This window comes from Natrix helvetica (assembly GCF_964273705.1).
Source record: "Natrix helvetica genome assembly, chromosome: 2".
Lineage (NCBI taxonomy): Eukaryota > Metazoa > Chordata > Lepidosauria > Squamata > Natricidae > Natrix > Natrix helvetica.
The window spans coordinates 83,692,454-83,705,471 of record NC_138552.1 but is presented as its reverse complement, the minus strand read 5'-3'; the positions used below and the strand labels follow the sequence as shown (position 1 = coordinate 83,705,471).

The 13,018-nt window shown below is 36.9% G+C and overlaps 1 protein-coding gene across 1 annotated transcript in view; it reads right to left on the bottom strand.

Moving 5' to 3' along the window:
• Positions 1–13,018, bottom strand: part of LOC309387749 (ADAMTS-like protein 1) — a 267,422-nt gene that overhangs the window by 215,538 nt on the left and 38,866 nt on the right. Inside the window, exon 3 of the mRNA XM_081944501.1 lies at positions 716–761. Within this exon, the coding sequence (XP_081800627.1) occupies positions 716–761 (46 nt within the window). The remainder of the gene's footprint in view (positions 1–715; positions 762–13,018) is intronic.

Sequence of the window (13,018 nt, the reverse complement as noted above, 5' to 3'; positions counted from 1 at the left end):
CACATATGTGTGTATATGTATACACTGGGTTCAAATCCCAGTAAGGGTATGGCTAGCTGATGAGAGCTAATTAGCTCGAAATAGATCTATACTAGTCTCCCTTTATTTATCAGTACAAATATAACATATATATATATATATATATATATATATATATATATATATATATATATATATATATATATATATATATATATATACACACACACACACACACACACACACACACACACACACACACATATATATATATATAGATTTTCGTAGATTTTCATGGGTGTAGGTATGCTGGTCTTGTTGTATTCTGGTTTTTTTCCCATGTAAGATTGAGATTCTCTTGGCAACGTTTTTACTCACACAAAGCTTTTTACTCACACAAACCCGAAGCCGAAAACACCAGCCTGAAGATGGCGAGTGAGACCTCGCCGAAACGTTGCCAAGACAATCTCAATCTTATACGGGAAAAGACCCGAATACAACAAGACCAGCATATATATATTTCATACATACACAACATAACCACAAACAAATAAATAGGCAAAAATTAAGAAATGTGGGAGAGGGAAGTCTGCAGAGTGATAGAGTCATAACATAGAAGGGGTTTTTTAGTGATTCAATTAACCCTTCACACATGAAGAATGAGAAAAATGAGGAAATTTCAGGTGTATAGAAGATCTATTGCAGTAACATTTGAAAATCATTAGTCTTTACTTACCACATTGCTGCATGTTCTATATCTAATATTCCGTCCTTCACAGCTCCTACAGCCACAAAAAGGGGAAAAAAAACACATATCACATACTAACCAGCAGAATGTTCTTAGTTGTTCAAGTAAAGTTCATGGTTAAATGATAGTATAGTCATTTTTCAAAAAATGGAAAAGGCTGTTGCATTCAAAGGAGAAAACTTTGGTTCATTGAAGGCTGCATTCCTTTAGGTTACCTGTATTTCATTACCATTATCATTATAGCTGTGGTTAGAGTGCAGTGGTTAGAATGCAGTACTGCAGACTACTTCTGCTGCCTGCCAGCTGCCTGCAATTTGGCAGTTCAAATCTCACCAGGCTCAAGGTTAACTCAGCCTCCCATCCTTCAGATGTAGGTAAAATGAGGATTGTTAGGGGCAATATGCTGACTCTGCAAACCACTTAGAGAGGGCTGTAAAGCACTGTGAAGCACTATATAAGTCTAAGTGCTATTGCTATTTTTTAAAATCAATATTAAAAATTAAAATCCATAACACTGCTGGATATAACACTGTATATTTACTCGTTACTTACATTTCTTTAAGTTTCAGTTTCCTGATGACAATTTCACAAGTTAGGCTAGAATTTTTTCTATCTTAGTACAGTTTGAACCAGGGGTGGGTCAGTGCCAAGATTTCTGCCGGCTCGGTGCGCACGCAATTTTGATGGACTGCATTTTCATAAAGTAGATACAGTTGTATGGCAGAGAAGTACAGCTATCAGAAAGGAGAAGGAGGTGGATGATATCCAAACCCTGAGAATGAAACATTTTATAAGCACCACCAGTCCCTTGAATGGCATACAGAGACTCACTGGTAACTAGTGCTGCTCAGGAAGCATTGACCTTACATAATTGTACCAAGGTTCACTGTAATTATTCGTGCTATTACCAGTGGTGGGTTTCAAATTTTTTTAGAACCTCTTCTGTAGGTGTAGCCTGCTTTGTGGGAGTGGCTTGCTGGCCATGTGACTGGGTAGGCATGGCTTGCCAGACATGTGACTGAGTGGGAGTGGCTTGGCAGTCATGTGACTGGGTGGGCATGGCCAACTTGTAAAATGTGAAACTCACTTAACATCGCTCTTGCTTAGCAACCAAAATATTGGCTTAGAAACTCTGGCATTTGAAGCACACAAGTCTTAAAGCTGTCAAGTTACAAGACCCTTACATTCCTAACCCTTTAGGAAAAAAAAACCCAGGGGTGTTCAAACTTGACAGCTTTAAGACTTGTGGACTTCAACTCCCAGAATTCCTCCTTCAGTCATGTTGGCTTAGGAACTCTGGCATTTGAAGCACGCAAGTCTTAAAGCTGTCAAGTTACAAGACCCTTGCACCCCTAACCCTTTAGAAAAAAACCCCAGGAGTGTTCAAACTTGACAGCTTTAAGACTTGTGGACTTCAACTCCCAGAATTCCTCCTCTTGCTCTTCATCTTGATGATGTGCGGATGAGAGGTGGGGAGGGAGCTGGAACCGATTCTAAACGGCACTGTAGATTTGTGGAACTTCTTCTATAGAAGAGGTTAGAACTGGCAGGAACCCACCCCTGGCTATGACATTCTGGATCAGCTTCAGCTTCCTAGTAGTCTTTAAGAGCAACTCAATATATATAGTGCATTGTTACACATTAATCTAGGAGAGAGGTAAGTAAGGCATGAGTGACTTAGTTATCGTAGTGATACAAACTATTATAATTTTCATACTCTAATTGCCTTCTTTACACACAGGAATCAAGCAGAAAGTAATTATGCTGAATAACAAGCATAAAATGTGTCTTTAAAACGGGCAATAATAAAAACAAAGAACCCAAGTCATATGAACATATACATAAAGTGGTCTTATTTCTCTCATCCGGCTCAGGTAATCTGGACAACAAAGATTGTATCATTTCAATTACTATACACCCACAACCCTAAATTTGGGCCTTCGTCTGCTGTGAACTGTATCTATTATGTGGGAGTAGGAGCTGAAGCAAATTACTCATCTGAACTTTCCCCTGATGTTTTAGTCATCATCTTGCTTTGCTGCAGACTTTAACTTAAGTATTGTGTGAATGAATTTTATTGCTTCGGGTACTTCCACACCATCAACATTCTCTTACACTGCAGTTTGAAATTCACCTGAGATTGTCTACATTTTTACTGATTTTGAAATACAGAAAAAATACAAGGGAACATGCCAGCCAACACTCACACTCCTTCCCTCCACTGTCCAACAGAAAGAGGCAAAGAACATTATCCAGTTTCCCAGCCCACGTCTGACAGCTTCCACTAGTTATGGCTAAACAACAACAACAACAACAACAACAAATCCTTACTATGCACAGCACACAAAAAGGAATTAAAACAAATCATGATCACCACTACCCCATGTTTTTCAATACTTTTGGTTGCTTGCAAAAATATCTCAAAGGTTGTGATGAATGGCAACTATATAAATTAAGGTCGTGTGTGTGTGTGTGTGTAGTGTGTGTGTGTGTGTGTGTGTGTGTGTGTGTGTATAAAAGCACTGAAATCCAACAAGGTCCAAAGCTAACTGGTCATTATTCCTTAGCTAAATTAAAGATGCCAATAAGTGCTGTGAAAATAACAGAATGATAAGTTAGCCATCTTACAACTGTGCACTTTCCCTTAAAGTAGTATTCAGAATTGCTATGGAGGTTGGTTTGGCAAAGATGAAATATTCTAATCAAAATTCAGGAGGATACAGAGGGAGGGAGGGAGAGAGGGAGGGAGACAGAGACAGAGAGCGCAATAATGGTCAAGTTGAGTCTAGGAGTTGAATAAGGCAAGAATTTCTAACAATAGGGAAATGGACCACAGGATCATGATAGTTCAACATAAATAAATTTTGTAGCACTTGCAAGAAATGAGGAAAAGAGATAAAATAGTAAGTCAACACAGCTTCCTGACTTGATAATCAGGTCCTGATATGATCTTGAATTAATACACATTAATATGTGTGGACCTTTTTTAACTTGACCATGTATATATATGGCCATACCTACATACACATACAAACATACATACATATACTGAATTTTATATGATATATGCACCTTTCCCCCAATCAACGCTAATCCAGAAAGGTTGGGGAATGTTTGAGTTGGAATGCTGGCTGCCAACAGGTACACAAATGGTTCTGCCAATATTTTTTAAAGTCAGACTGATGTTCTTCTTTGGTAAAAATAAGTTTATATGTTGTACGTCCTGTACGGCCTTGGGTAAAGCCCTAGAGAGACATTCAAAATTTGTTACTCAATTGTTTGTGATTGGCCAAACACTTAAAATTCAATAAGGGCAATTTGAAAACATACAAAAAAGCCCTGATATTTTAAAAGACCCTACTGAAAATAAGTAGACTGGAGACTGTTTTGATTTAGGTCTTAATCTTTAAGATCAGAAAAATAGGCAAGGAATAGATTAAACTTCTTCCACTGGTAACTTTAAAAAAAAAAAAGCAACCATATTTTATGAATATTTTTCCTGTAGCAGTAACAAAATAAACAACCAGCTGGAACGATGCCAGAAGCAGTCACTGCACTCAGCAAACTGTCTAGGAAAATCAAAACACAAAATCATAACCTTTGAGCTGCCAGAGGCACACATCTGGGAAGTAGTAAGGGATAATGATCCGAAATGAGAGCAAGACAAGAAGTAATAAAGCAGGAGACTAAAAACTATTAGAAATTAATACTTCTAGCATAAATAACATTTCCCCGATCTCAGGTTTTAAAGAGTCAGCGTTTCTGATGTAAATAATTTGTCATAGCCGAAATGAACTGAATGCCAACCTTTGTGTGAGAGGAAGGAGGAGATCTGAGCTTCACACACATGTCCCTAGGATGCAATGCGCTCTAAATTACATCAGTGTAACTCTATAACATTCATAGAGGGTAATAAAGCTGCATTAAATTTATTCCTAATATTATTAGGAACAGCATTTGGAAATCCACCCATCCCTCCTTTACCGAGTTGCCTCTTTGATACAGTTAAAACTTGAATTAAAAGGGCTGCATCCCAAGCTTTGACTGGATCTTCTCAATGAAAATGCAAAATCCAGATTCTTATATATTCCTATGGCACACCATGGTTATTTTGAAAGTCTCTCCACAACTCAGGATGATATTTACTCCCCCCTTCCCCCTCCATAAGCTCTAGATCCTAGAGAAGAATAGTGAAAGCATGAAAGAAAACCATTCCTAGTCTGACTTCCTCTCAAAAAAGGTACAAAAACCTCAAGTCAGAATGTAAGCATCATAGGGAAAGAGATATATAGCACTGGAGGACACTTAGGAATGGAACAAAAAGGCTAGTTTCCTGTGGTACCATCCCACTTGGTAGTACAGCAAGTTTAATAATAAAGAAACAAAATAATCTGGGAAGCCATGAAGCTAAAAGAATTTGCTATAAATAATCTCTCTCTCTCTCTCTCTCTCTCTCTCTCTCTCTCTCTCTCTCTCTCTCTCTCTCTCTCTCTCTCGTATTATATGATAATAGGATAAAGAAGAGTAAAATGTTTGATTATTTAAATTACAGACTTATGTCAATTGTGGTCAGGGCTAGGTGTATAGGAAAGAAGTGATAGGTAGTTGTACTTCCTCTCTTTCCTCCTTCTGATTTGATATACAGTTCAAAACGAATGGTTTTTTTATACTGCAGTATTATATGATAATAGGTATTATAGGTAATATACAGTATTTGCACTGGTCTTTACCAGAAATGTTTAGGGCATTTGGAAAGCATCAGACAAAGCAATGCTATTTGTTTGTGTACAGGATTGATCAGCATGAGATATTAAAATCTGCTACCAATACACAATATTTCATAAGGACAAATTATCTGTGTGAATTATCTGTTATGTCCCCACAAATAAGAATTATATTTACTAGATACTAGCTGTTAACCTGGGGTTGCCGGGTATTTGTTAATCCCAATCCTGTATTAAACATTCACAAATGTCTGGACCAAACATAATTTCTAATGTTGGATTTTTCCCCTTTCCAGAGGGAGCCCCCTTGTGGAGTACTGTGAAGCCGTTACCATGGCAACTCCACTGTGCTGTACAGTAGAAGCCATTTTAAGGCAGTAATGTAGAAGCTATTTTAAGGCACAACAGGCTGTATCTTAACAGAACACACACATACACACCAGGGCAGGCGTGAAATCTAGAATGTTCTGACAGGTTCTGCAGAACCGGTAGTGGAAATTTTGAGTAGTTTGGAGAACCGTCAAATACCACCCCTGGCTGGCCCCAGAGTGGGGTGGGAATGGAGATTTTGCATTATCCTTCCCCTGCCATGCCCACCAAGCCACGCCCACAGAACCGTTAGTAAAACAATTGAATTTCACCACTACCCAATGGGTGTTAGGGGTGTCTTACCCCCACAGTATTTGTTTCCAGAGAGTAAGTCATCTATGTACCAAGTTTAGTTGAAATTGCTCAAGGAGTTCCAGAGTTATGCTGGAACATACACACACACAGCCATTTATATATATATGTAGATTAGTCCTACCATTTGACAAAACAGAGCTATTCTGACTATCTTTGTTATACTGGCCTCCCCCAACCCTACTACTACCGTTTATAGCAAAAAAATAATAATTTAGAACTTATTTAATTTATGATTCACGATTGACATGTTGCAATCATTCAGCATTTTAAAACCTGAACAAAATTACCAGATATCTCAAAATGTGTTTGTGATTTCATGCACCTTGAACACAAAACAAATATTAGAACATGATTATTCAATTAATTATACTATTGGTTTCTTAACTTTATATGTTACCCATATTCAGATTGTGTTTTTTTAATCTTGAAGGTGCTTTATGGTTTCAACTTGGCAAAAATTTTGTGACTTAGAATAGCATATCTGTTTTATAGACAAGAAAGAGTTATCAACAGACGACGATTCCTTTAATGTTGCCCGGTGATGATCAGAAGTATCAAATCCATCCCGGTGGAAGGTGGGGCTGAGGTGGAAGGCGGGGCTGACGACGCTACAACACAACATGCAATCTTGGAGCTCCAGGATTGCTGTTGATATATCTGTTGCTGGATGATCCTTTTGGACCTAAACCATTCTGAAGAGACGGTGATAGAGAAGAGCATGTCCTGCTGATCTCAGGGACATCGCAAAGTCCCTGATCGATCCAGGAGAAAGCTCTTTTTGCTGGCTACAAGAGAAGCACCATTTTTAAGCTGCATAAGTTTGGGACAGACCCCTGAATGGAAGCTCAGCAGGAGAAAGAGTGTGTCGGAATTGGTGAGATAAATTTTACTTTTTGAGAACACCCAAAAAGATTTAGAGTAAAGTTAAAATTGAAAACAGAAGAGAGTAAGTGGCGGATTAGCCTGAATTAAAACTATTGTGTTATCTTTTTTTCTTTAATTTTGTTTCCTTTTTATGGATGAAATTTTTACAAATGCCTTTTACTTTTTAAATTGGACTGGTCTCTTTTTCCCCTCTTCTTTTATTTTTTCTCATTTTCTGTATTTGTGGATTAAGGATTCCTGTCTTATCTTTCCAATGCATGGCAGGATTGTCCTTTTTAACTATTTTTTTCTTAACTCAAAGAAAGCTTAAAGAGAGAGCTAAAAGCATAGGAAAAAGAAGTAACACTGCCATCTAGAGGCTGGAGGCTTGGGAATGTTTTTTTTATATTTGACGTATATCACATGCTTCAAGAATTTGTTTATTGAAAGAATAGTGGGAAGAGTACAGTTTGTTTACACAGGTGCTCTTCTGGAATATTATCAGTAGCTGGACTGCAGTAAAGAGAAAGCCTTGAATTGAAAGATTATAGTGAATTTATTTAAAACCTAGTAAAAAGGCCTTGGATGTCCTAGTGGCAGTGTTTACAATCTGGAAAAATGGCACAATACGAAGAAGAAGAGGAAATAACTTTGCAAAAAATGATGCTAGAAATTCAAAAAATCATAAGCACAGAAAGAATTGAAAATAATCTGGGAACAAAGATTAGAACAAAAACAGAAAGAATGGAGGGAAGAGTTGAGGATATTGATGAAACAATGATGAAACTTGAAGATAGAGCTCAAAAAATTGTAGAGAAATATGAACAAAGCGGCAAGAAAATTATTGATACTGACAGCAAACCGAGAGTGGAGAGAAATGATACGTATGAAAGGAGAGGTAGACGAACTGGATCTCTATCTCATGCTTCAAAATATAGATGAAGAAAGTCCTTTCCGGGAGAGGGGGCGGTCTATAAGTGTGAATAATAAATAAATAAATAAATAAAGGGGAGAAAATTTGGCAGAAACAATGAGAGTACCTTTGGCAGAAGCACCAGTGATAACCAAAGGCAAGCTGATGAAAGAAACAGATGGAGGGTTTTGAGTCTTTACAAAATATGCAATGAACAACAAGTTGCCAAGAGAAGTTCACATAAGACTTATCAAGAAAACACCTAGAATACAGATTTTACAAATGGCAAGAGATATTGGACTGCACTACTACTAGAAGGATACAGGATGATGAAATGAAATGTCACAATAAAATTAAGTAAAACTCAGTTAAACTTTGAGTCTTATATATAAGACAAAGTAATAATAGTAATAGTCAAATAAATGATTAATAATGATAATAATGCATTTATATATACTAGATTGATATATGGAATTTTATATAAGCTGTAAATGAGGACCATGGAGATGATGTGGAAAAGTCTTTTTTTTTTAAATAAAAGATAAACAATTCTAGATAGAATAGAATACAAAGATGTAACACCACTGGATGAGTCTAGGATGATGTAATGAAATGTCATAATGTACGTAAATTTACTTTAAATTTAGTATGCTTCACATAAAAAGGATGTAATAACAGCTACATTAAATGAATGTTTAATAATCATAATTGTATGCATATATATTAAATTGATGATATGAGCAATGGAATGTGTGAAAAAGAGTAAGTTAACATATGAAATTAGAGAACAAGAAGATAAACAATTTTATAGGACATGGGATCTATTTAATTAGTGGTTAGATTAAAAAATAATAATATGGAGCTGAAAATTTATTAGAGAATGTTACCAACACCAAAATAAGAGAATGATTTAAAATAGGATATTAAAAAAATACTTATTATTGGACATGTTGAGGATGATGTAACGAATTATTATAATATAAATGAACCCATATTTAGAATACCTTGTTTAAAATGAAGAAATAATAGTGTCAGTCAAACAAATGAAGTATTATAATAATAATGCATACAAATATACTTGATTGACAATATGTGACTTTATATAAAATTTAAGGGATGACTACGGAAAGGATGCACAAAAACCTTGTAACCAATCTACACACTGCATGGAATAGAAGATGTTTTTATGTTACGTGCTTCCTTTGTTTATGTTTGTCTTAAAAAATTATATATATATATATATATATATATATATATATATATATATATATATATATATATATATATATATATATATATATATATATATATATATATATATATATATATATATATTAGTGTTACAATACATATATACTGATAAGGAAGTGAGCCCGTGGCTTAGTGGCTAACACTCCTGCCTAAGATATATACAGCCCGGGTTCAAATCCCAGTAAGGGTATGGCTAGCTGATGAGAGCTAATTAGCTCGAAATAGATCTATACTACTCTCCCTTTATTTATTTATCAGTACAAATAAAACATATATATATATATATATATATATATATATATATATATATATATATATATATATATATATATATATATATATATATATATATACATACATACATATACATATATATATATATATATACATATACACATATATATATATGTGTGTGTGTGTGTGTGTGTGTGTGTTGTATTTGTGCTGATAAATAAATAAAGGGAGACTAGTTTATTTATTACTATCAGCACAAATACAACGCAAATATAAAAAGGCAACATTAAAAATAAAAATATGGGTTTCTGCCTGCATGGTTTTCTGTGATGAGCCGAATGACTAAATATGGGAGGAAGGTCACTACTCCCTCTTTCTGTCCTTCGGCTTATCACAAAGACCATGCAGGCAGAAAACCATATTTTTATTTTTACTGTTGCCTTTTTATATTTGTGTTGCAATTGTACTGATAAATAAATAAAGGGAGACTAGGATAGATCTATTTCGAGCTAATTAGCTCTCATCAGCTAGCCATACCCTTACTGGGATTAGAATCCGGGCTGTATATATCTTAGGCAGAAGTCTTAACCACTAAGCCACGAGTTCTCTTCCCGTGGAGCCAGGGAAATAGGTATGTATTTGTGTTACAACCCTTACATATATTACATATATATATGTACGTCTTTGGTTGTTCGGTTTTTCTCCCGCGTAGAATTGGAAGTATCGCGGGAGAAAACCCGAACAACCAAAGATGTACATACAAACACCCGCGAAAACCTCAGAAAACACACACACACAGACACACACACACACACACACACACACATGTATAGAAGTATCAAATCCATCTCACAACCCACATTCTTGATATGGAATTTTAACCATTCTTGAATGCTTCATCACTGGAGAGTTTTTAAGCAAAGTCTGGACAGTCACTTGTCTGAAATGGTATCCTGCTTGACCAGGGGGTTGGACTAGAAGACCTCCAAGGTCCCTTCCAGCTCTATTCTGGCTAGTTAAGATTCCAAATTGATTGTGACTAGAAAGCTGCTTCTGCTCTGTGCAGATGATCCTGTTTTTCTATCTCGAGTTAGCCAAAAAGATTATTTTGTGTATGTACCATTGTTTGGACAACTGATTGACAATCAGTTCCAGTAAGAGAGGGGGGGAAAAAAATCCTGTGTTTGCTTTCTAATTGGGCTTTCCTGTATATTTGTTCCTTAACGGCCATGATTCTGAGCAAATCAGACAATTTTAATACCTATGTATAACATTTCATTCTTTCCTCCACGAACTGCTCGCTGACACTCTGCCATTCAATCTGCATCAAACAGGGCCTGTTTTTCTGTGGCAAAGGACAGTTTATCTGTGCTGCACTCCAGGTGTTCAGTGTTAAACTTTGCCTCCATTGTTTCAGGGCATTCCTATTTGGATTTGGGACTTTAATCCCACTGTGGAGTGTCAGCTTTCAAAGTTTTTTTTCCGTGTTCTTCTTGGCATGGCCAAGTCCGTATCATCGACTGCTTTCTGTTTAGAGGCCAGTTCTCCCTCTGTGGAGTGTAAGGCTTGCGTTCAAGCATTTAGGTTTTGGTTGAAAGTGATCTATGCAAATAAATCTTCAGGCTATTTGTTTCTCCTTCAGAAAAGATAATTGGGTTATTGTTTTGTCAAAGACATTCTTCAATAAACTAGACTTTCCATAAATTTCTCGACTAGGCAAAATCTATCCTTAGCCTTTACATCAAGGGCAATGAAATCGCTTCTTCGCTGGTAAACTTTGTTCTCCCTTACATTTTAAGTTACCTTTTAACTTCATTAAAGGCCCTACGACAGGGGTGTCCAAACTTGAGAACTTTAAGACTTGTGGACTTCAACTCCCAGAATTCCCCAGCCAGCATGGCTGGCTGGGGAATTCTGGGAGTTGAAGTCCACAAGTCTTAAAGTTCCCAAGTTTGGACACCCCTGCCCTACGATTTACCTGGGTATTTTTGACATTCCAAAGTATTTAGCTACATTTGCTAGCATTCAATTCAATGTTGCAGCTTCTGCTCTTCTAGGTGGACATTTTACAAGTCTCCCTTACGCTAAACACGTTATGAGGGAAAATATATATTTCAATACTTATTCTCTTTGCACTTTATTATGTTTCACACAGTAAATCACTTATAATAATTCTATCTAAATTTAAATTTTCAGGAAGGCGTAATTTGATCTTTCAGAAATATTTTGACTTTTTTATTAGTAGATTTTAAGACTGCCCCTCTGCAGATTCATGAGATTAACTGGATCCCCAAACACGCATAGCTTTTAATGAATTCCTCTTTTTTGCCCTAGTGGAGCAAAATTAAATTCATAGGTATAGCTATAATGACTATGAATTTCCACAAAAATTATCATAATGTTCTTTTAGAGTTTTCAAAAAGATAGAAATAATAAAATGTAAAGACATTTGATTCAAGAACAGTTAGACTTCAAGTGAAGAACTGGTAGCAGAACCAGATTTCTCCCCCCCCCCCAAAAAACCATATTACATTAGCGAAATGCCAGGCATTAAAATCCATCGCTGGCTTACAGTGTTATGCTGACAAAATTACTGTCATTAAGTTATATAGATTATTAGTTTCTTAGTCACAATTTATAGGGGAGATTTGGCCTTATTTTTAATTTTGATGTTTTAGTACATTCTGATCAGAGTTACCACTAGAATAATTCCTTATCAGGGATGGGATTCTACCGAACCAGTAGTTCTGAGTCTCGGCTGAGAGTGAAGCGGTTCGCTCCGACAGCTGTTTTCCTCCCCAGCAGTAATGCGGAAGGTGATTTCTCTATGAAACTACCCACATGAAGCACGCGCTCAGCGAACTGGTTGTTAAACTGGTAGGATCCTACCTTTGTTCATTACGATTTGGGAACTTTGTCTGTCCTTCAGGCGAAACAAGCTAGAAGCAGATGGAGTTTTGAGTCCAAAAGACTCATCCCCATGGGGAATGATTACAAGTGATAATTGACTGCTTTGGTTCTGCTTTAAAAAAAACAGATTCTACTTGTTGCAAAGTTGCGCAGGTTAGAAAGAAGTAAAGAAGGCTTCAACAAACGTTGTATGTACATTGAACTGTTGAAAGCATGCGATTGGGATGCTCACAAATGTTGGCTTTCTGTTGTGGCCCAGCAGGATCCGTTGGAGCTGCTGAGGGACTCAGATAGCGACGAACCCTATGAGTTGGCTATGGAAGAGATGGAGGATCCTGGGCAGGGTTCAGACCCAGAGCAGGGACCAGAGAGGCTGGTTGGCCACCAGGAGGTGCCTGAGGCATGGAGCAGTGGGAAAGATCAAAGGGAGTTTGTCCCTAATGCAAGATTAAGAAGGGCGGAGAAACGAAGGCAACAGCTGCTCCGGAGAAATGCTCCTAAGAGATAATCAAGTTCAGGTGGTTGTGGCTTGGCCCCTCCCAAGAGTGTATATAAGAAGGGACTTTGGGAGGAGGCTTTTTGCAGGATACAACCGTTCATAGTAATCTGGAGAACTCCTTGTCTGATCTGCCTTGTGTTTCCATTTGTAACAAGCTGGAGAAGCTCTTGTCTGTATCTGTTGGAGGCTGGGTTGCTGCCAACGTCTTGCCT